Source organism: Monodon monoceros, unplaced genomic scaffold (assembly GCF_005190385.1).
Source record: "Monodon monoceros isolate NGI ecotype Baffin Bay Population unplaced genomic scaffold, NGI_Narwhal_1 Super_Scaffold_6, whole genome shotgun sequence".
In the NCBI taxonomy this organism is placed as follows: Eukaryota; Metazoa; Chordata; class Mammalia; order Artiodactyla; family Monodontidae; genus Monodon; species Monodon monoceros.
In genome coordinates this window covers 95,643,608-95,667,837 of record NW_021703783.1, presented here as the reverse complement: position 1 = coordinate 95,667,837, position 24,230 = coordinate 95,643,608, and the positions used below count along the sequence as shown (strand labels likewise).

The window sequence follows — 24,230 nt, the reverse complement described above, 5'->3', positions numbered from 1 at the left end:
GATGGATGGATGGGCAGGTGGATGGATGGATGGATGTGCAGGCAGGTGAATGGGTGGATGAATTGCGTGGATGAGTGAATGAATAAGTCAGTGGATAGGTGTGAGGGTCTATGGGTGAGGCTGGTGGATGGATGGGCAGACATATGGACAAACAAAGTTTCCCATCACCCTTACTTCACCTGGAAGTGAATAAATAATGACTGATCATGCCAATTCCCTAGATCTGTCTACCTAGAGGTAGACCCCTGAGGAAAATCTTTGGAAAACTTACCATTTCCGCAGGAGATTTGGGAGTGAGATAGAATTCCTTCAAGTGCAGGAAGAAGCCTTCCAGTTGTCCAATCAGCAAGAGTAAGATGACTCCATCTGCAAACTACAAAGGAGGGAATGGGAGGCAGATAGCCTGGAGGATCCCCTCTGCCTTTTACAGGCTGTGTGACCCTACGGAAGTCACACAAGCTCTCTGAGCCTCAGGTTCCTTTTTGAGAAACGGGGACGACACCCTGACCTCACAGAGTTGTTGTAAACAGCAGCAGGTATAAAGCAGTTATTGGTTGCCTAGCACAGAGCATGTGCTCAATAAAATGAGCTATTTTCACATTTTCTGTAAAATAGCTTCAAATCATTTTTTAAACCACATACTGTTCCATGAGCTACAGAAGCCCAGGCGAAAACAGAGTTAAGTGTAAAATAATTCCATCAGGAAAAGGCAGGGAACAGCACACCGGGCTCATTTTGCTGGCTGCCACATTTGTATTGGTCTGTTTTGTCTGTATGTTCAGAGATAAAGCTGTCACCCTAGCACCAGCACATCATATGCTAATATAATCGTATTCAATCTCTTCAAAGACACAAAACACAAGATTGAATGTTGGAGGAAAAGCCACCACGCGAAGTCCTTAATGGAATTTCCTCATATTAGGTCTGTTCTGATGCTATTAGTTTGGCATATTCCCTGGTAATACCACCAAAATACCAGGGACTTTAATATCCCCTTTTATCCAGCAGTCGAAATACCATCCTCACATGTGCCATTATTCTGCAAATGTCATTATTTTACCAAGGGAGAGAGAAAGATGAAACGGGTAGAATGTAATCCTAAGAAATCATCTTGTTTATTCCCACATAAAATACAATAAAACCACAAATGTATTGTTTATTACCCATAGACAGTGCGTCAGGTAATACACAAAACACCTGGATGCTCATCATCTCATTTCTTACTCACAGTTCTCTGAGGTTGGTATCCCTGCACCCATTTTAAAAAAAGAGGAGCCTGAGGTTGAGAGAAGTCCAGGTCCAAAGCCACACAGCTAAGGTGGAGGAGGTGTCCTCAGAGCCCAGGAGCAACACGTGCCCATCTGCTATCTCCACCCTGCAGTGTCACCACACCACGTCACACACACACTTCTCACGTGGCCGCCGTGCGAGGCGGTGATGGAGCACAAACTCTGGCCTCAGCGACCTGGGTTCAAATCCCAGGTCCACCAGTTAATCACTGTGTGACCTTGGACAAGTTAATTAACCTCCCTGGGCTTAATGTCCTCATCTGTAAAGTGGGATAGTATCAGTTCCCACCTGAAGAGTTTGTTGGGAGGAGTCAGTGAGTTAATGTACGCAAAGCACTTTGCTCCGGGCCGGGCACATGGTGAGGGCTGTATCGGCTTTAGCTACCAGGCACAGGGGTATATCTACCCCGTTCCCCGCTGGCTAATGTCAGGCTGTGCCTGAGACATCAGCAGCTCCAGTGACCAGACCTGACCTCACCACCTGCCCCCAGTCATGCTGTGTGAGCAAAGCCCACGTGGCCCGACCCCTGCACCACCACGCCCAGTTAATGCGCCCAGGGTGCAGCAGGCTCCATTGCTGCCCTGAAGGCCCTGGGCCGGCAATTAGCTTCACAGCTTCTCTGCGCCCCACTGTGTTGAGGCAAACCACAGGGCACAGAATCCTCGTGGGAGGCCACGACCCACTTGGGAAGGCTGACCTCCTAAGACTCTGTTCCTGCCCCAGAACAGTGGGCTGGGCAACTCAGGGAGTCCGCAGACACGGGGCTGTGTCGGCACCTACAACCCCTCCTGGCACACAGCACAACCTAATAAACGCTGCGAGAGAATGCAGTTAGGGGAACCTCACGTGCTTTGAGTCTTGGGGTTGGATAGACCAAGATTAATTTTGAAAAAAGCTGAAAAGTGGTTATTTTACAATGAAAAGTAATAACAGCGTAGACAAACCCCGAGATCCCCACTTCACAGGATCCCCGTCGTGCCCCTGATTGGCAATACCGCCTACCGGCAACATCCCCATTGGAGAGGAGGACCCCGAGGTTCCAAGAGGTGACACACGCCAGGCCACATAGGATGGGCCCAGGCTCCCAGTGCCCTGTGGAACCCCCTCCCCATGCCCCTCCCCTGCCCCAGACCCTGCAGTTGAGTCCCTACCTGGGTGTCCAGATTCTGCACAGACAGGCCCAGGCGGTCCAGCTTCTGGTTGACGAAGTTCACTATGGCCTACCCAGGGAAGAACAAAGGCCCCAGGTCCCCAGCTCGGGTTTGCGATCTTCCCACTTGGGGTCACAAAAAGGCCGCCGCGCGGCACCCGGCGCACAGCAGGTGCAGAGTGAGGACCCGATTCCTTTCCCTTTGCCCCACCCCCACCCCCAGACTCAAGGCGGGTGGGCGGTGGGTGGGCGGGTGGCAGGAGGTACTCTTGGAACTTTGATCTCTCTTACCTCTTTCACAGCGTTCACTTTCTCCGGAGCCAGCTTAAATAATTCATCAAAGACGTCCTCTGCAGACAGATCCATTAAACACCTCATTACGATGCTATTATCTTTGGGCCAAACAGGGACTTTTTTCCACCAAAGTTTCTCAGAATAACCAGTCTCGAGGGAGATGTAGTTTTATCTCATGGTTCTTGAATTAAAGAACAGGTCTGGGTCAGAGTCACTGCTCCCCTGGCTGTGTGGCCTGGAGAGAATCGCCTGCCCTCTCTGTGCCTTGTTTTCCTCCTCCGTAAAGTATGGCTGATAATAACCACTAGGTGGGATGACTGTAAACATCCAGTCTGGGGGCAGATAACACACTTGTGATGGTGGCTGGGCACAGAGTAGGACTTAAATAAATGGTCACCTTTCCTGCCGCGGACACCATCCCTTCCTCTGGGAACCTGCCCTGCCTCCTGCTGGTTCCCTGCTCCACCCACAAGCCCACGGGAACTGCCATAGGTGGCTGAGCAGGGACCAGCCCCGCACTGACTCTTGGCCCTGCGGTCCCCTCCGCAGCGTTTGTGGATCGGCAGAATAAGGGCGCCCAGCGCTCCCAGAGAGTCTGAACTTTGCTGCAGTGCACAAAAGACCAGCGCCCTCAGTAGCTGAGTCATGCCCATGGAGCTGCACCTTAGCAGCTCCGGCCACGGGTCCAGCCTCAGAGGTGCCAAGTCCTCAGACTAATGTCCTTTTCCCACAAGCTGCATTCCTACTTTTCTCAGCTATTCAGCTCTTCACCTTCCCCTGGGGAGAGTGCTCCGCAGGCACTGAATACCCAAACCGAGTAGAAGAATTTCCCTCTTGATTCTGCCAATAGCTGCTGTGTGACTCTGAACGAGTCACTTCCCCTCTCTGGGCCTCAGTTCCCTCATTCGTGAAGGGGGAAAAGTAGCGCCAGATAGCATCATGCACGTTAAAATGCCCCATAAACCAATAAACATGGTGGAAACACCTGTGGTCCCTCCCAGACCCCTTGGCCTGTGGTCAGTGAAATTGTGTCCCTGAAGGAGCCAGGAATTCAGAGGCCAATGTGCACGCGGATGTCACAGGCCAGAACAGGATGGACGTGCTAGAAATGGTTTTAAGGAAGCCCTTTTCTATGGCCCTGACCCTCACTGTGTGACCCAGCCTCATGCAGCCCCCTAACAAACACTGCTCCCCGGGCAACCCCTGTGTCCTCCGGCTGCCCCTCCACACACGCACACACAGCCATCCGACCAGCCTCCCTCGTGCCTCCCCTCTCCTCCCTTTCCCCACTCAACCTTTCTCAGCCCCTGTTCTCAGAAGCCCCTCGCAGGTCACTATTTCCTCCTCGGCAGGTGAGAATCCTTTGCCCATACAGCTCTTTGTCCCAAGTGGGTAAGGTTCAAGGAGGAAAAATAATGTGAAGGTGGATGGATGATGAATGGATGGGTTGGTAGATGGATGGATGGATGGATGGATGGATGGATGGATGGATGGGTGGGTGAATGTACGGATGAATAGATGAATGGATTGGTATATGGATGGATAGATGGATTGGTATAAGGATGGATGGATGACCAACTGGCCAGGCAGACTGACTAAGGAATGAATGAATGAAGAAGGAAGGCTCGGTTAATCACTTGATTGGTGAAGATCTCTGTCACAAAAGTAGCAGCTAAATTAGTGAACAATCACTATTAAGCACTTACTCTGTGCTAAGCACATTCACAAGGTATCTCTTCCCCCTCACCACCATTCTAAGAGGTGGGTGCCATTATTAATCCCATTTTACAGATGAGGAAACTGAGGCACAGACCGGTTCAGGCACTTGCCCAAGTTCACGTGGCTAATAAATGGGGGAATTCGTGTTTGAACCCAGGTTGCCTGGCTCCAGAGCCCACACTGAACACTCCATAGTTGCTGCTGATGGGAATTATAAATCTCTCTACCCATATGAGCGGTATCCTAAGAAGGAGCAGCCAGATCCATGGACGGACAGACAGAAGGAGGGACAAACGGACAAGAGGGCTCGAGATACACACAGCGGACCACAAAGGAACCGTGAGCACACCCAATGATCAACCTGTCATCATGACACGTTTGTCTCCACACGTATCCGGCAGGAAAAGATTCCCTAAATTAGGAAAGTACTCACTCGAAGGTTGGTCCTTGTCTGCGCTACAGGGAAAATCGTAGCGGGGAGAAAAGGAAACACATGGTTAAAAAACCATCCTCAAACCTGTAATCTCTTCATATGACAAGACCCGGCAGTGGGAAGGCTGACAAAGAAACTGGACAGCTGCTTTCTCCTGGCAGCTCTGTAAGCAGGCAGGGCCCTCGTGAAAAGCAAATGGCAAACGAGGTTCAAACCTTACCCTGAGGCTCCCACACCTAGAAGTGTCTGGATTGTGTCCTTTTCGTGGTTGCTGTTTTAGTTTGCAGGGGGCATATTACACACACTATAAAAACACACACATCCTAACTTTAGAGCTGGTGCATGTTTACACATGCACACGCGTGTGTAATCACCACCCCCAACAAGGCACAGAACTTTCCTAGCACCCACAATGTGCCCCCCCCATCCCATTACACCCCACAAAGGTTACCACTGCTCTGATCTGTCTTGTCGGCCTTTCATTTTGTCTGTTCGTCTATGGAATGAAATCGTATGTACTCTCTAGTGTCTGGCTTCTTTCACTCCCTTTTTATTGTTTTTGAGTGGTTTTTCTTTGACTTTGTTGCTAAATTCTCCGCCCCAGCACACCTCCTAGAAGCAAGGTTCTGGGCCCCAAGTAGGCCGAACTCTCCCTGGAGAGCCGGGCGGCCCCTCCGTCCGTGGCCCTGGGGGGTGGAAAGGGCAGCCTGAGACCCAGGGCTCAGCACGGGGGCAGCTGCCAGGAGGGGCACACGTCCCTGTGCTGCCCTCACAGACATTTCCGAGCTCATCAGAGGCTGAGAAGGGTGATTTTAGGGCTATGAAGGGAGAAGGGGTGCAGCGCCCGTGACCGCTAACTGCACCCTCCCTCTCAAGTTCCCCAAACACGGAGCCTGAAGCTTCAGCCTTGACAGGGCCCCGTGCAGAGCCACTCAGCGGCTGGGTGACAGGGAGGTCATTTAGCCTCCCAGAGTCGGGGTGGGGCTGTGGTGGTTCGAGGGGGGGACAAGCCCTCCTCCCAGGGTGACCTTGGGAGGGTAAATGGGCCGACGAGTGCACGGGCCCCGCTGGCAGGAGGGACAAGCAGCGGTCTGCTTCCTCCGCCCTTGGCCATGCTCGGCTCACCGCCTGGACCACAGACCTTACCGTCATCGACTGGCAGAGTTTTGAGCCCTTCCCCCCACCCCATCCGCAGTGAACACCCAGGAGCCGTAGACCGGAAGGACCTCAGGGCTGGGGGCGTACAGGAGGGGGAAGGTCCCCTCACCTACATCACCTATAACTCTCACAGCAGCCCCAACAAGTAGGCACGGGTCCCCCTTTATCAGAGGCGTGAAGAAGCTCAGAGAGGGGGAGTGACTTGCCCAAGGGAACACAGCTCAGACATGGCTGATCTGGGATTTCAGTCCAGGTGGGGCTGGCTGCCCAGCCTGTGAGCAGAAGAGAACTGAACTCACCCAGCTGGGGTTGCTGAGGATAAAATGGGTTAAGGGAGCTGAAACAGCCCAGTGCCCTGCACACAGTAGGCCTTCAGTAAGTGTTAGACCGGAAAGGAGAATCCACAACTTTCCTTCAAAAGGAGCCCACTCTCAGACCAAAACAGGAAAGACCTTTGGCCCAGACCAAGGTGGGCTGCGAAGCGGGGATGCCAGCCAGCCACATGTGGCAGGGTCTGGAGAAATACCTCCCGGCAGGGAGAGCCAGGGCCCCTCCGCAGCTCTTGCAACTTTGCAAAGATGAGAAACATTCTGCCTGTACCCAGTCAAGATTCTACAATTCACAGGGCAGAACAAGCATCCCAGGGGCCTGCAGCAGGGCTGGGCTCCCACCCAGGGAACGGGGCAGGGACCTGGGCAGGTGCCCGGAAGTGTGAGCCTACAGGTGGCAGGAGGGAGGTCCAGGAATGCAAGACGGCCATGTCTCCCTGGAGAGACAACGCAGCTGGGGTGCTGGAGGGCTTGGGTCGGGGATACGAGGTACATGTATGGTTTCCTTTACCACCCAGGCAGTCAGGAGTTTAGTCCATAGGCCAGCCTGGTCCCGCACTGCTAAGGCCCTTCTAAAGGTTGAACTGCGGCCTGCAGTTCAGAGACGCCTAATGGGACCCCCTGCTTCTCCCAGACCCCAGGACTCTGCGGCTCTCTTGTTGCAGAGCGCACGTGCCCGGCCCTCGTCCCGATGTGAGTGTTTCCAGCTCTGCCATGAAGCACATGCTGTGCAGGTGGGTGTCGAGGCAGAGGGGAAAGCTCATTGGCTGATCGACCTCTGGTGTCCTGCGTGCGAGGACAGGCGAAAGGCCGACAGCTGGCTGACCCGGGCACTCCAGGTCCCAGCCCCACCCCGTACACAGTAGGTGCTCACTAAGCGCTGGTGGTATGAGTGAGCCCTCTGTGCCCTTGCCTCCTGGCACCGGTTGTAAGTTTCATGCCCAGCTGCAGAATCTTCCCGCCACCGATGAGGGTAAGGCTTCCTGGCAGCACCCGGCTCCGGGTGTTAGGAAACCAGCCTGGGGCTGGGGTCCAGACACCCCAGTTTCCGGGTCCCTCCTGGCCCCCAGTGCCTGCAGTGTGACCTCATGACCGAGGGCCAGAGCCCTTTCTGCCCCCAGCTCTTCCTGTGTTGCCGGGCTTTGCGGAGGGTGGAGGGTGAGCCCTGTGAGGGCCAAGGCAGGCCCCGCAGCAATTAGAGCGGTGGGCAGAGTGAGGGCCCCTTCTTCTGACCCAAGAAGGTCAGGCAGGTCTGCCCCGCCCCCGGCCCCAGGCTCCGCCCCTGGTCCCTCCCTCACCCGCACTCAGTGAGTTGCTCCACCGACATCTCCGATTTCAGGCCACTCTTGGTGCTCTAGGAAAGAGAAAAGGGGACGGAAAGGGGGAACCACAGAAAATTCTAGGACCACGCCTGCCACCAGAGGAGACTGTAGTGGCCAAAGCAGCCCCAAGGGACCCAGTTTACTCTGCCTCATCCACTCCTCAAGGGGGCCTCCTGGGCAGCCCTCACCACTGGGGCCAGCTTAATTGTCCCTCTTCCCACAGGCCTTGAGCCCCGCGAGGATGGGGACCGCGTCTGCCTCGTTCCCCAGGTATCCCCAAAGTCTGCCCAGTGACTGGCTCACAGGGTATCAATGGACCCATGTTCATCTGAATAACAAATGAATGAGTGGGTGAATGAATGAATGAATGAGTGAGTGGGTGGGTGTGTGAATGAGTGAATGAGTGAGTGAATGAATGAGTGGGTGAATGCATGAAGGAATGAAGTCACCTCTGATTTACATACGTGTAGACAAAGCCATGACACTGCTCAGTGGAGAATTCAAGTCAACTGTTTTGAGCAAGTAAGAGAGCATTCTCCTGAGTTTGGCTGGACTCAGCGTGTTCTGTCGGGTGGGTTAAAGGGAAGCCGGCTGCTCCCCAGGTACCCAGGGGCTGGGGGAGGGGAGAGCGGAGAGCAGAAGCAGGTGGGGCCTGTTTCTGGTGCCCGGGGTCTGTCTGAGAGAGAAGGCATGGACTCCTGGGGCATCAGCTACAGCAGAAGTCCTGCACGTGCTAGACAGGGAGCACCCCGTGGGTGGAGAAACCGAGAAAGGTCCCTGGAACCTTCATCACAGCCATCTGTCGAGGAATGAGACCATCACGGTGAGAGGGCAGTGGCTGTGGCCCAGTGGTGTGAAGACTCCAGAAAGGCCGTGAACAGATGGTCACTTATGGCCCATGTGGTTGCCGTCAGCCAGGACCTCCGTGATGCCTCAGGTAGGTGCCGTCTGCTGAGTAAGTGGGGCTGGCCGGCCCACACAGACCTCCTCGTGGCCTCACTGGCCTCAGTACCTCCCGCCCACAGCTCCAGCCCAACCCCCCACTGCTGTCCTGGTGGGATCTGGTGTTTCTCATGGCTCCCTGGAACTCACCCCAGTTCAGCCCCCACCCCGTGCAGCAGGGCCCCATCCAGGGTGTGGCGATACGGCCCCGAGATGTTCAGCCAGCAGGCAGGCATCCTCCGGCACCCTGAGCCTTACCTCCACGATGATCACCTCCACCTCGACATTGGTCGGGAGGGACAGGTCCGGCTGGAAGCACTTGGCCAGGGCCACGAGGAGATGCAGGGTGGCCAGCAGGTCCTTGTTGTAGATGCCTGGGAGGGGAGGGGGCACAAGGTCAGAGCCCTGGGGGACGACCAAACCTGGGGCCACGTGGTGGGTTCCTTATCGTCACAACCACCCTCTGCAGGCCAAGGAGCTCTGTGTCCAGCCTTCAGGAGAGCAGAGGTCCGGAGATCTACATTTGGAACCTAAAAATAGTCACACTTTGCCCCAGTCATCCCTCTTCTGCAAGTACAGCCCAAGGGCACAATCTACCCTGTGGACGGGGATTTTAACACACAGATGTTCACTGCAGTGCTGTTTAAACAGCTAGATGTCCTACAGCGGGGCCCTGGGTGAACAAATTGTTAGATTTAAGCTGAATTCGACCTGATTTGGGGCCAACATTACAAACATCAATTATTGAATGTGAGACTTGCAGTGGCGAAGGTAGTGGCAGGGGACCCAACAAAAACCGGGTTTGAAAACTGTTACATCCTCACCACCCGACCTTGGTGAAGCTATTCAGTGTCTCTTGGCCTCGGTTTTCTCATCTGGAAAATGGGGAAGATGTAGAGGTTGGAATGGCAGGAAATCATACCAAATGGTCAACGGGGTGGGGCTTTGCACACTCTCATTTCTTACGAGCAGGCACTGCAGATGCAACTTAGCTAAATTAATGAAGCAGGACGGTTAGTGCCCCTCTGACGAGGTAGATGAGGGTGCGTGTGTGATGCTCGGAACGCAGTAAGCAGTGGCCGCGTTATGGACAAGGCTGCGCTTTATCACCCTTGTTCTGTGCTTCAAGGCAGCACCCCCCACAGCCCGAGTAGAAGGCTGGGGCTCTGCCCCCCCACCCTCCCTGACACCAGCCCCACGCACTCTCCACGCTCCACCGGGCCTGCGGCTCCTCCACCTGCAGGCTCTGGCCGGCGGCCTCCAGGACCACGGCGAGCTTGTGTCTCTGGCTAGCCGCGGTCAAGGCGATTTCCTCCACGTCCAGCTTGACTCCAGTCAGCTTCTCTGAGGGCAGGGGAAGGAGTAAGAGGGAGAGAGAGGGTGGGAACAGCTGGCTGGGGGGGACAGTTGGGGCCCCTGCAGGGGACCCACAGCTAGTCTGCTTCCTCCAGGGAGGCAGGGTGCTGCCCTTCCTCATGGGCCACGCAGGCTGCATGATGGGGTGAGCTCGGCCCCGGGCCGACCTCACGTTGACCATTTCTGTGCCCCCCAGCCCCAGCCTTCCACACATCAACGCGTTCCTCATTCCCGTGGGGCAGGGTGGCCCAGTGGTTAAAGCCGAGACCCCTGGCTCCCCTACTTTCTTCACGGTGAGACCTTGGACAAGGTACCAGGCCTCCCAGAGCTCAGTTTCCTGGTCTGTAAAACGGGCATAGTCACAGGACAGAGTTGTTCTGCGGATTAACTGCACCTGCTCCGTGGCAAGGGCTCAGGAAGCCGTAGCTCATGGGACTGTCCTGCAGCCAATCTGCCAAGGGCACCGCAGAGGGCACTGGGCAGGCCCCAGGCTGGCCCAAGGGGAGTCGGGACCACCCAGCCCTCCGGGACTGCCCAGCTTTGGAAGCAGCCACTTACGGAAAAGGTGGTGCAGGATGAGTCCGTCGAAAATATCCTCCTCCAGGCTGCGGACCACGATGTGCTCGGGCAGGAGCTCAGCATTGATCCACTCCATCAGCACCTGTGGGCCCCGAGTGACAGCTGGCCCGGGGCCACTCCTCACCCGGCCTCTCACCAGGCTCAGCTCTGCCCTCCTCCCACCAGCCAACTCCTACCCGTCCTTCAAGGCCAGGAAAAGCATCACCTCCTCTGGGAAGCCTGCTCTGATCTCCCAGGCTGAGTCAGGGGCCTGCTCCGGGCTCCCGAAGACCTGACCACTACGGGCTATTGTTTGTTCTGTGTAAGGTTTTGGTAATACATGGGCGCTGGTGTCCCGCCCCCTCCCGCAAACTGCAGCAAAGGCCGAGGGCTGTCCCTGGAAGTCAGAAGTGCAGAGAAGCAGCCCCCCATCCCTTTAAGGGAGCAGCCCGAGCTACACGGGACTTGGTGGATAAACACCCAGCTCCTCTGCCCCAGCAGGAAGACTCCAAGGTGCCCGCTCCATACTGGCTCCCAAAGGTTCCCAGCCGGCTTGAGCTCCGACAACCATCACCTGCTCCATCACCCACCCTGGGTGTTTCCTTCCTACCTGTCTTACGTCCCTGCTCCCCTTCCTTGTCTCCTGCGATTACCTCCCAACTCAATATTTGCACCTGAATCTTTAGTTCAGGATCAGCTTCTGGAGGAACCCAGACTAAGAAGAAGTGTCAGCGCGCCGCCAGGTTTTCCTCTGTGTCCCAGGGCGCAGCAGAGGGAAAAGGAGATGGGGGGATGGACAGAATGGGAGGGAAGAAGAAAAGGATGGAGAATGGGCCACAAATCCTCTAGGGGGTCAAATGTGGTGCAGGCCAGGAGGCCTCCTTGGAGGAGGCAACAGAAAGGCCCCACGGAGACTACAGAAGTAGGGCAGAGGAAAGTGGAGGTCCCAAGCCTGTGTCCAGCTGGTCCTACAGCCGAGAAGAGTACCAAGAAGTGGGTGATGCATGCCTATACCTGCCCACATCGCCAGCTGTCCTCTGCCCTGGGCAGCTGAGCCAGAGAAGGAGGACGAGATTGGGGGCCAACAACCTGGGTCAAATCCCAGCTCTGTCGCTGGCCAGCTATGTGTCCCCCACAGGCCAGGTCACTTCTCCGAGCCTCACTATCTCTCCCTGGGATGCAGGTGGCACAGATCCCTCTCCGCTGCCGTGAAGTGTGCTGGGATCATGCACGTAAAGGCGCACGGTCGGCGCTCAATAAGTATCCCTTCACGCAGCCGCTCAGCACGTCCCCCAGGGGCCGGCGGGATCGCCACCCACCAGCCTGAGGGCGAGGAGGGGAGGGGGCGGGCTGCGGTCCCCACCCCAGGGAGACAAAAAGACTCCTCTAGAGGAAGAGGGTCAGAGAAGGATGCCACACCTTTTGCAGTTCTTCAAGTTTGGGATCCTTCCTGGAAGTGGGTGGCAGGAACTTCTTCTTTTCTCCTGGAAGCAGAGATGAGCATAGGTGCCTGGGGACCCTGCAGGCCGCCCCCAGAGCTGGCACCTAGACCACAAGAGGAAGTCGGTCGCGCTGCTTCACGCACACACACACATGCACACACACGTGCGTACAAGTTCACTCACACACGTACACACGCACAGATGCACAGACACATGCACCCACACACACAGACACACGCCGTCATAAACACACAGACACACACACACACACACCCTGAGCACCAAACATCCAAAGAGATTGATTCCCCGGACACACCTCATCCTCTGTACCTCTCTTCCTTTGCCCATGCTCTTCCAGCCTCCCCCCAATGCCCTTCCCCCCCTACATTTCCCTCATGAACACCAGCTCATCCTCAGACACTGCAGCATCTGTATTTTGGGAACATACTTAAAGTCGGAAACTATTTCTTGTCTATCTGGAATTCACATTTAACTGGGCATCCTCTGTTTTACCTGGCAACTCTACTCACATATATAAGCAGGAGCCACGGCTCAGATGAGCCCAGATTCCCGGGCTCCAAGGGGCCAGGACAGAGTCCACCGGCATCTGTCTGGCTCCCCCGTATGGGCATGACACTGAGGCTGCCAGGCTCGTCCTATGAGCCCCAAGACCTGTTTCAGCATCTCCTGCAAGTTTAAGAACCTCAGAACCCACAAGGGTCAGGGCCAAAGGATGGGGTGGGACACTGAGCCACCAAGTGGGGCAGCCTTGCCCAAATCCACAAAATGCCTTGCCTCTGTGTTCACGTGGCCCAGCTGGAGACGTCTAGACGTTCTGAAAACCTCTGTGTACCACCCAGCCCCGTGTGTTCTGACGAGAGGAGGGCGGGCCCTTGACAGACGCTTGGGGAGAGAGCGAGCAAGCGTGTGAGTGGCTGTGGCCCTTCCCTGGAGCAGATTTCTTGCCACTCGGAATCGTACCATGTTCCAGCTCTGCCGGCCAGAATTCTAAGTATCTCTAAACCAACTCTAAAACAAAAAATAAATATTTGTTCAAATCACGAAGCCCCACCACCCGAACTGCAATTTTCCTTATGATGCTTTCCAACCTGAAACCACTTATAAACCGAGAGCGCCAGTTAACGGAGCCGGCCCCGCGGCCCTGGACTTGGTGCTCTGCTACGTTACTCCCTGTGCCTCAGTTTCCTTGTCCGTAAAAAGGAGGTAAAAACACCCATCCTCGGAGTAATAGGTGAGATGCTGTGTATAAGAAGTTCTCAGCACAGGCCCAGCCCAGAGTGGGCACACACAGCAATCAGTATCCTGATTGGAGATGTGCGGTTATGTGGGAGACAGGGATAACTCTGTGGAAGGTTCCAGAAGCAGGGGGTCAAGTATAAAGCAGGAGGCAGAGGCAGAGGCTGGACAGAACCGGTTGTCCAGCTGACAACTCAGCAAAGCAATGCAGTACCCAGCACGGCTTGTTCGGTTCTTACAATGCAGATCCCGCCCCCATCCCCCGCCGGCACGGTACCTTGTGAGAGTGTCCCCCTGGCCGCTTGGTCCACCCTCCCGGGGAGGTGCAGCAGGTTGTAGAGAGACTCCGGCTCCATCACTGCCTTGCCGGCCCTGGGGACGCAGGAAACAGGACATCACCCTCCGAGTCACTCTAAACTCACTCTGTGTGTCGTTTCCTCCAGACCAGGAGGCGCAGGGAGAGAGAGGGTGGGAGCTGACTTTGGACGGACAAGTCACCGCGCTGCCTGGGCAAAGGGACGGGGCCCCTGGTGAGAGGGAAGCTCGGAGCCGATCCCTGCGGGACACAGGTGCGGAGAAAGGCAGCGACTGAGGTCTCGACCTGGGCAAAGGCTTGGCCGGGAGATGGGGTCCTTGGTCAGGCGCAGGGCGGCCAGCCCATGGCCCCACTACAGCACACGGGAAGCCCACCCACCCTGGGCAGTAGGACCAAGGGAGCAGCCCACTTCTCAGAGCTTCATGGATCTAGAAGACCCTCGGGCTGAGCTCCAGGGGGAAATCTGGGCGGGCCGCATGGAGCTGCTATGGTTGGTTGCGGTGAACACACCGATGGGTGACAACTGCAGACCAGGAGCTCCTGCGGGCGCGGGGTTGGGGGACGGCAGGCCTGTCCTCTCTGGGCCCCGCGCCTGAGTCGGGGTGACACAGAGGCACCGCAGACTGTGAGTGAGAGGACGGGACTGGGGTGCAGGCTGGGCTCTCAGGGGGTGGCCTGGCCCTGCCTGGCCCCAATTCTAAGCGAGGTTCTCCACAACGGGGCTTGTCACCCCGGCCTGTCGTGGTGGTTTGGGGATCTCTTTGCTCGCCAGGAAGGGCCAGCATTCCCAGAGCCCACAGGTACCCTTCTTCGTCCTTGCCGGGGGCAGGGGCCAGGCTCCCCCCGGGCCCGGCAGATTCAGAACCTCCTTCCTGGTCCCCTGGACTCACTTCCTCTCCTGCTCGGCTGAGGGCCCTGCCCTCCCACTTTCTCTCCTGCCCCTGGGCCTTCCCCAGCACCCCCAACCCCAAGCGGACATTTGGGGCAGGGCCCTCATGCAGCAGAAGCTGGTGGTCAGCTCCAGCCCCGGGGAGGCCTGGCTGGAGCGGCAGGGCGCAGAGCTGCGGAGACACGGAAGCATTCGCAGGGCTGTAGCCACCCTGTCACGCTGGCAGCCAGCCTGGGGACACTGGGGCACTGGCTCCGTCCTGCCCTAAAGTGTGGGAGCGGGGAGAACACAGCCACTGGGCCAACTCCATCCCCTGTATTCCCAAGCTTCCTTTTGGAGGGGATTCGGTTCACAGGGTGTGGCCAGAGGAGGGGAAAGAACTTGGCCTGGGGGTTGAGGGATTGGGTTCCAGGCTGGCACCTCCTCATTCTGGCTGTGTGACTTTGGGCAAATACCCTCCCCTCTCTGGTCCTGATATTTCCTTACAAGGAGGGGCTGGACTCGATGCTCGCCAAAGGCAACTGAGTGGACGCAGAGCTGGGAGCGGCCTCCAGCCATCAGCAGCCCCGGGCAGCCCCTTCCCTGACCTGGGCCTCTGTTTCTTCATCTGGAGACTGGGGCTTGCCTTTCTCTCCCCAACACATCGGACGAAGCTTAGGGGAGATGACAGGGTGGAAAGGGAGACTCTTGGCCTGGCTACACGAGAGGTGGGCCAGTGCCCTTCTGGCTGTCTGGGCCTCTGGGGCGGGAGGGACGGCCGCCTCTAAGCCTGGGTGGCGAGAGGGCTGCCTTGCAGGCTCCCTCCCGGTGGCGGCTCAGCTAAGCCTGTGCTCTCCGGGCTCCATTTCCACGAGGCCCCTCGGAGCCCTCCCTCCGTGTGAGCTCAGGCGGCCGAGCAGAAAGCCCCAGAGGCGAGGACTCACCTGGCTGCTTCCTCCACGCCAGGAAACGAAGACCACGGAGCGCAAACAGGTTCCGGGTTCCCTAGGTCGGCGGGGGCCCCGCAGGGGCAAGAAGCTCACTTCCTCCAGGGCCTGTGGCTTCTGCCGGGCCTGCCGGGCCGCGTCTGCAGGGAGCTTCCTCCTTGCCGGGGCCGTAGGGCCTGATGCTCAGAAAGCGAAGCCGCTGCAGCCCCACCGGAAAGCTCTGCCCCTGGGGCCCAGCCACACCTCCTTCTCTCCCTCTCGCCACCCCGGTACGCAAACCAAGCCAGTTCCTGAGGCCAGAGGCTGGGAGTCGGCTTCCCCCAGGCCCACCATCAGCAGACTGTCAGCTCTAGCTCCCCGCCCCCAGCCTCTCTCCTGGACCACGCGGGAGCCTCTACTAGCTGGACTCGCGTTGCCAGCTCCACTCACACCCCACCTCCCACCCAGGAGTTGCTCTCCACAGGCGACCAGAGGACCCACTTCACATCCCAACTCACTCAAAAGCCGTCAGTGGCGTCCAACAGCTCTTAAAATGAAATCCACATAACTGATTCACTTTGTTATAAAGCAGAAACTGACACACCATTGTAAAGCAATTATACTCCAACAAAGATGTTAAAAAAAAAAAAAAGAAATCCAGTCTGCCCAGCTCAGCCCCTAGGTCCCCATGTGACCCGCCAGCTACACCTCCATCCTCATCTCGTATCCTCTCCAGCCCTCACGCCCTCCCAGCCACACTGACAACCTTTCTATTCCCTGAAAGTGCCACATACCTTCCTTCTTCGGGGTCTTCACACTCACTGTGCCCTCTGCCTAGAAGCCCCTATGCCAGCTTCTAAAATGGCTTAGTTCGCATTGTTATCATCAGCTTAAGTGCCTCCTCCTACAGGAAGCCTTCCCTAGCTGCCTTATCTAAAAAGTAGATCCCCTCATGATTCTTTACCACAGCCCCGTTAAGGTTTCCTTTGTCCCAGTGCCTAGAGAAACGCCTGGCACAAAGGGGGCTCAATGGATAAATATTGATGGCTACAATCAGAAAGTCTTTCCAAAGGGGAAGTGGGCTTTGACGGATGTATAAGAGCTTGCCAGTTGAAGAAGATGGGTAAGAATGTTCCAGGTAGAGGGAACGTGCAAAGGACTAGAGGAATTCCAGAAGGAGAGATCCCAGGACAGCGGGGCAGACTCAAGCTGATCTCTAGAGCTTGAATCTTCATGAGCCAGGCTGAAGTCGCGAGTTTCCATAGCGACAGGTGACAGTGCTGGGTGACCGGAAGCTAACTACCCCTTCTCTGCAGACAGATCCTGCAGAAAAGGGGGCAGAGCAGATGAGAAGCGTGCAAGCAGGAAAGGGTGGCTGTTCGTGAAATGTTATGAAGATGACAAAAGGTATTACTGATGTTGCTGTGAATATTTGTTGAGTAACTGACGAAGCAAGCATAATTGTCAGGGCTTTAATTTTACTAGAACCCAGCCTCAGAGGCAGGTGCTTTTATATCCCCACGTTACAGAGGAAGACACAGAGGCGCATGGTTTAGTCTGCCATTCTGAAGCACCCACGCGAGACCGGGATTCGTGACAAAATGCAGTGAGAAGGAGATGTGCCTGGACACCCATTTTGCTGGGGCAGGTGTAGTGGGCACAGCATGGCTACGGATCCCATGCTTGGGTGGCAGCTTCCTGAGCCCTGGATTGCATTCTAGTAGGTGCATTGCCCAGGGTCCCGGCAGCAAAGAGATGGCACGCTCAAATGCGGAAACTGGAGAGTATTTAGTAAAGGGACTGCTGGGGCAGGGTTTAGGGAACCCAGAAGACATGGTACCGCACCCCGAGGCTAGCAGTATAGGAGCTGTCCCAGTTCCAAAGCCTAAGGGGGCAGAGGCAGGAATGGATTCCAGAGCCCAGGAAGAGAATGACACATGCGCTAAGAGGGGCCACGGCTAGGGGCTGTGGCTTCTGGTAAAGGATGCAGCCAACCCCCGTGGCCCAGCAGAGGGGCAGAGCCAGAGGGATAAATACCCTGACCTCACTCTCCTCCAAACGCCTTTTTCCTGCCAGGGCCACCCATTGGTCAAATCCAACTGGAAGTCAGAGGCCAGAAAGCCCACTGATGCAACAGTCCATGCATGAGGTCAGGGTGGAAAACAGTGGCGAGTGGATCTGGGAGGTGAAGAGAAAATATCTGGCCCCGAGATCGTGCCTCTGGAGCCAGCCATCATTCGGGAGCTCCACGGTGGTGGCCAGCGTGCAGTATTATTCTGAGTCACTGCTGGAGGACCCCCTCTGCAGCCTGCTCCCACAAACAGCCATGGCTCTGTGATCACCTGATTTCCTGTGTTATATTCCTTCTGCTTCAGCAACCAAAGTGGTTCCAGTTATCTGCAGCTGAATCCCAATTAACGTAGGATTGGTTACCAGAAATAATTGCAGGCAATGTACCCTCCTGGGTGGGGATCTGGAATTGGTTACTAGTTCTGGTTGATTTCAAGACAGTGAGGACCTAGTAACCGTCAGAGAATGAAATCTAGTAGGTCAAAGCACACGGTGGCAAAACGATTACCTGTAATCGCCCAGAACTAAGTACCTATTAAATCCCTAGCTTCGGCAGACTGCGTTGTGGCTTCCATACACAATATGATACGCGTTGTTTATTCAAGAACTGTGGATGAGTTTTTTCTTTATTGTCATACCAAAGAGTTTCTTAAAAGTAAATAGTCCCAGGGCTTTAAATCCTCAGTCCATGTTACCTGGTACTCCTCTCTAGTTAGAGTACCAGGGAGTTCTTATAACGGCCCTAAAAGAATTCCCATCTCTTGGGGCTGTTACAGGGATGATACAGCTGAAAATCAGATGCAGAATCTAATCCTGTGTGCTGCAGACTAAATCCACAGCCTCGCCAAGTTTCCTGTGTGAAAGGCAGGGCATCCTCTGGGGGAAGAGAGGGACTCTAAGCATGGAATAGTCACCTGCGGTTAAATCCAAGCACCCAAGCTTGAATCCCGGCAGCAGGAGCAGCCCTGCCCCCATGGCTGACGGGAGAGGCTCTCCCCTCCCAGGAAACTTTGTAATGACCTCATGGAGGTCTACCTTGCAGGGCAAGCTGACTCTTCTCACGCACCATTCCTGTCACCCTCCCAGCCCCCAGACTTAAACAACAGTCAGTTCCAGTCTGTTCTGGAGGGCAGATACAAAGTCAAACCTGGGGGGTGAGGTTTATATCTTTTTTAAAATGGTAAACATTTGCTAATTTATGTCAGCAAAAAAGGGGAAACATGTACGGGAAGGGTGTTGGGCCAGCGAAGAAGAGACACACTTGTAGATCGGGCTGCATTCACTGATACAGATGCACTTGCTGGGGAGTCTGAATCCCGGGGCACCAGTGGGACCAGCTGGGAGTGGTTCTAACCCACTTGCCAGGTTGCTTACTGAAAATGGACTTGGCATTGGCCTCCACTGAATGAAAATGGGATGACAGCCATATTCCTGTAAAATGTGGAAGGATATTTGAGTGGATTTGTCACATGTGGCCATCTCCCCTGAGAAGACCCAGAGGACATATCAGTGACCATCCTTGGTAGCCCAGGAATGATGCTGGGAGAAGCTGCCATTGAGATGGGCCCCCCAAGTTCAGTGGAACTGAGGTCACTTCAAAATGGCAGAGGCCAAGGGGCAGCCTTTGTTCATCTAAGGCAGGGTGGGTGTATCAGTTAGTTTCTGCTGCATAAAAAACCACCCCAAAACTTAGTAGCTCAAAACAACAGCCGTTCTATTTAGCGTGTGATTCTGTGAGTTGGCCAGGCAGTTCCAATCTGGAACAGCTTGGGTGACCTCTGCTGGGCTCTCTCACGCTTCTGTGGTCAGCTGGTGGCAGGTTGTCCAGAAGGGCCTCATTCAAAGGTCTGGCCGTTGACCACGTGGGCTCCATCTTCCAGCGGACCCACTCAGGCTCATTTACACAGTAGTCTCCACTCAAGAAGAGACAGTAAGCCTGGATGCACAAGCATCTACCAAATCTCTGCTGTGTCACATCATGGGACATCGAGAAAATGATAGACTTTGTTTCACGTCTTGGCTGAACAGGTAAAGTTGCTTGTGGCCAGGGATGGCTGGGAGGATCCAGAAGTAGAGGCTGCAGGGCTACAGCTTCCCTCGGGGTCAGCCCTGACAACAAGGGGAAAGCACCTTGGCCTGTGCCAGTTAAGAGGCTTAGTACCCAAGAGGGGAATACTTTTGCCGGAAGAACACAACCTGGCCATGAGTGTGTCCTATTGCCACTGGGCCAACGGGTAAAAAAAAAAAAGAGGGTTACCATGTTGGATGGGGATGTAAGCCTGATTATTTTAAGGGGAAGTAGGGTTACTGCAACACAGTAGGGGCATGGAGGAGGGGATCTGGAACCCAGGAGAGTCCCTGGGGTGCCTCCTAGAACTGTCATATCATGTGCTAAAAATGAATGGCAACCCACAGCCCCCCACAGTGACAGGACGAGGAAAGACTCAGAACCCTCAGAAAGGAAGACTGAGGTCCCCCCACAAGGCAACAAACAGTGAGCAGCTGAAGTCCTGGTTGGTGGGCGGGGGGAGGTAGGGGTAAAACAAATCTGTAGTGAAAAGTAGAAGAGATCTAAACATAATTACAGCCCATGACCAGCCGCAGAAAGGACAGTAACAATTACCCATACTTCCTTCCTTGCGGAGTTATACACACATACACACATGCACATGAAAGTGTACATACTCCTACACACACCCTGCAGAACATCTCCTGGGTTCATGTTTTCCTGGTAATGTCTCAGTTTTTGAGACCCTAATTCACAGAATGATTCTATCTCTCAATACCAGTTTTTTAAACTTGAACTTCATATAGGAAACTTATAATTACTTTATGTAGTTATATTAGAGTTATCTATCATAGCTATGCTTACGTAACTGTATAAAGCATGTACATGATACTTACATCCCAAAATCTCAATACAGGCTTGGTTGCTTCTATTTTTTTAACATTTTACTACGTTTGCCTTTTCTTTCACTTTTTCTGAACCATTTAAAAATAAATTGCAGGGAGGGGCTGTGACACGTCATCTCTAAATATTTCAGAATTTATCTCCTAGAAACAGGGATATTCTTCTACGGGACACATACCGTTATGACACCCAAGAAAATTAACACTGAAATAGTAATATTTTCATCCGTATTCAAATTTCCCCAATTACTATTATGCTGTTTACAGGGGTTTTGTTTATTTTTTTTACTGCAAGATCCAATCAGGATCACAGGTTCCACTTGGTGGCATTTGGCTGTCATGTCTCTTTAGAGTCTTCTACTCTGGAACGGTCTTCCACGACATGAATATTTTTAAAGAGCCCAGGTCAGTTGTCTTGTAGAATGCTAACTTCACCATCTCTGTCATTTCTGGATCTGCTTCTATTGACTAATTCTTCTCCTGGTTATGGGTCACATTCTTCTGCCTCGTATTTCTAGTAAGTTTTTAAACTGAGTGTAGACATTAGGGATTTTACGTTGTTGGGAGAATTTCGCTGCATTCCTTTAAACACTGTTGGCATTTTTTCTGGCAGGCAGTTAATTGTGAATTACTCTGATACTTTTAAAGTTTGCTTTTAACCTTGACCTCCTCAAACTCTGATCTCTCCTCAATTCAGTGAAACCACTGGGCTCTCTTTGAGCTCCCACTCCTGCAGCCCCGTCCAGGAATAACGTCCAGGCAGGAAGGCTGGGCAATCGTAGGGTTTACCTCATTTGTCTCCCCCTTTTCTTAAGGTTCATAGACCTGCCCTGCCTCTGGTCTAATGTCTGAAATAGTTTTCTCCTACATTTTTGCCCAGTTTTCTAATTATTTCTGGTGGAAAGTTAACCCTATAACCATAGAAATCCTTCCCCCATGAGATCATTAGAAAGAAGAGGTACATTTTCAGCAGACAAACATGATAAACATCATCTTAACTAAGTAATCAAAATAAATATCCCAAGAAATGGGATAGATCAACGTGTTATGTCTCCTGATTAGAGGAGCTGAGAAGGACACATAGCTTCTGCCAAAAACGCACAACCCGAATCTAATCATGAGGGAAGCATCAGACAAATGCAAGCTGAGAGACATTCTAGAAAATAACTGGCCTGTATTCTTCAGCATCGATGTCACGAAGAGTAAAGAGAGAATGAAGAACTGTTCCAAATGCATTTCTTTGGGGAAAAGGACATTATCGGGACAACTGGAAAAACAGAATTAAGGCCTATAGATTAGATAATGCTATTGCATCAATGTTACTTCCTGGTAATGACACTTGTACTAAAATTATGTAAGAGAATGTTTTTGCTTTTAGGAAACACACATCAAAGTATTTAGAGATAAAAGGGCATAACCTATGTGACTTACTCTCAAAGATTCAGGAAAGACAGATAATTATCTAGATAGACAAACGATACATAGATCTCTATCTACATAGACTGACCTATATCTAAATACCTGCATCTGTATCTATATCGAGAAGATAGAAAAGATAAAGCAAATACGGTAAAATGTTAACATTTATGGGGATTGGGGTAAATATACTCATCTGGCGACTTTTCTCTAAGTCTGAAATTATATAAATATAAAATGTTAAACAAGGGACTTCCTCTTTTAGAGGAAGGGGTAGAGTAGTGGGCCAGAACCAAGAAAAGCCCCATTTATGTGGAGCCTACAGACAATTTAAAGTATGTGTGGAATTCCCTGGCAGTCCAGTGGTTAAGACTCCACGCTCCCAATGCAGGGGGCACGAGTTCCATCCCTGGTCGGAGAACTAAGATCCCGCATGCCGCATGGTGCAGCCAAAAATATATATATATGAAAAGAAAAAGGAGGTCTTCACCTTCATCCTTGTTTAGTGTCACTGTAAACGTATGGATTTTTTTTGAATTCAGAGTGCTATACTTTCTGATGCTCAATTGTCCACAACATGGACACGCTTTAAGACGGCTCCTATGTCCTATGACATGTCCCATCACCCTTCGAATACTCCTTCTGGCTTTCTGGCACAATGTCAGTGCATTTAAACAATTGACGTGGTCGGAAATCTTGAGCTACATTCCGAACATGTAGCAAATCAGAATCCTGCACAGGTGTTTGGAAAGGCACACCGAGGGTCAGCAAAGGAGACAGGATTTAGATGTACAATGTGACTTAAATGTTTTACCCTATCATGGCTGTCCTCAGCCCATTGCTGGACCGAGCCACGGGTCCCTCCTAGATCCGGGGGGGAGGGGGAGGTGTGAATCATGGGTCCTAGCTCAAATCCCTCTGCCTCCAAAGTCTCCCAGCCCACCTGCATCTCTCCAGTACATCACGGTCTTATTTTCTTCCCACAACTTGCCCTGTCTGCACCGACCTTGTCCACACCCTTCCCCCAGTCTGCGTACCCTTCCACGCTCCAGTTTCCCAGGCAGTGGCTGTGTCCACCCTGTTCCAGGCTGCATCCCCAGGACCTAGCTTGGTATACGGTCAGCCCCCCATAAGTACTGACTACATGAATGTTCAAGTTCCTATTGTGTGGAGCTCATGGGGGCTCCCACATCCCACCCCAGGGTAACGCCTAACCCTGGTCGCTAGTGAGGATAATAATGATTTATTGAATCAAACAATACCCCCCAAGAGTGGATTTCCACTTAAAACGAAACCTGACAAAATCTGAACTTCCCAAGCCCAAGACGCTGTCCTTGCAGAAGGAACAGCCCCTGTCGCTGCAGTGTCCATGACCCTCCGTCAGTGCTGAGCTGGCTCCTGCCTGGGAAAGGCTTAAACAAGATGACCTCAGAAGGCCCCTTCTTTCTCTGAAATTTCAGAGTCTACAAATTCTGCTGAGGGCAGGTGGCATGTAAAGTCACAGTTCCCCAGGGACGGGCCACTCGGCAGGGACCCTGACCGAAGCAGAGATTCCGATGCCCGCCCCCCCCATCCCCAGCAGCATCCCTGTGGCGAGGGGATGGCTGGATGGAGAGCTTTCCTTAGAGCACGCCACTCACACCAGGGGGTCAGCCAGGAAGAATGGGGACAGAACTTATAAAAGAGAAGGACTACAGCGTGCCCACCTCCACTGCAGTTCGACCAGAGGCACTGTTCTCATTCCTTTCCGGAAGTCCTCACTGCCCCTCCCCAGAGAGCATTAACCTCTCCCGGCCACACCCGGGGCCCCTCCATCATCGTGGTTCTCCCTGGGAATTATCCACGCACCTGTCTCTCTCTCCGTGGCTGTGTCCCTGGCCACTTGGACAAAACCAGACTCTTGGGGAATGTCCCCTGAACAGGACCTACAAGAAGACCCCTGGAAGGTCAGGCACCGTTGCTGGCCTGAAAGAACTGACGTCACAGGACGATGCTTTAGCCTCATCGATATTAACAGATTATCCCATCCAAGAAAACCACGGGTTAGACAGGCTCAAGGACTTGGCAATTCACAGCAGCGTTTCTCAACCTCAGCATTTCGGACGTTTTGAGCTGGGGGATTCTTTGTTGGGAGGAGGGGAGCCGGTCTTGTGTATCGTGAGATGCCCCTCCCTCCAAACTGTGTCCAGACGTTGCCAGGTATGGGGGGTGGGTGGGGGAGAACCACCCTGGTCGGAATTTTAAGGGAGGGAGGGGTGAATTTGGTGAGGGGTGACTCTGGAAAGGGTGGGTTAATTAACTCAGCAGCAGTCACACGGGAACAAAGGCAGATGTAAACCCTGGTGTCTCTCCAAAGCCCAGGATCTTTCTGGCAACAGTTTGTAATTTTCAGCATTTCTTAACAGCATTGTTGCTTCACCCCACAGGCTAGCCATACTTTCACAGTCACAATTTTAACCTTTTGTAGAGAAAAG

General features: G+C 53.7%; 1 protein-coding gene across 5 annotated transcripts in view; it reads right to left on the bottom strand.

Annotated features, from left to right (window-relative positions):
* PARVG (parvin gamma) overlaps positions 1-15,682 on the bottom strand; it is a 23,070-nt gene extending 7,388 nt beyond the window's left edge. For 2 of the 5 annotated variants that reach the window (XR_003791092.1, XM_029205256.1), the window contains exons 1-11: positions 15,379-15,682; positions 13,528-13,622; positions 11,971-12,035; positions 10,552-10,654; positions 9,841-9,981; positions 8,896-9,011; positions 7,672-7,727; positions 4,887-4,909; positions 2,732-2,790; positions 2,442-2,510; positions 272-373 (exon numbers count right to left, since the gene is read on the bottom strand). Coding sequence is in view for 4 of the 5 variants with exons in the window: in XM_029205256.1 (XP_029061089.1) it covers positions 272-373; positions 2,442-2,510; positions 2,732-2,790; positions 4,887-4,909; positions 7,672-7,727; positions 8,896-9,011; positions 9,841-9,981; positions 10,552-10,654; positions 11,971-12,035; positions 13,528-13,606 (813 nt within the window). In the remaining variant the exon portion in view is untranslated. Of the gene's footprint in view, positions 1-271; positions 374-2,441; positions 2,511-2,731; positions 2,791-4,886; positions 4,910-7,671; positions 7,728-8,895; positions 9,012-9,840; positions 9,982-10,551; positions 10,655-11,970; positions 12,036-13,527; positions 13,623-14,941; positions 15,039-15,378 lie in introns of those variants that run through there. The other 3 variants (XM_029205255.1, XM_029205253.1, XM_029205254.1) reach the window with 3 other exon arrangements.
* Positions 15,683-24,230: the final 8,548 nt, after the last annotated feature.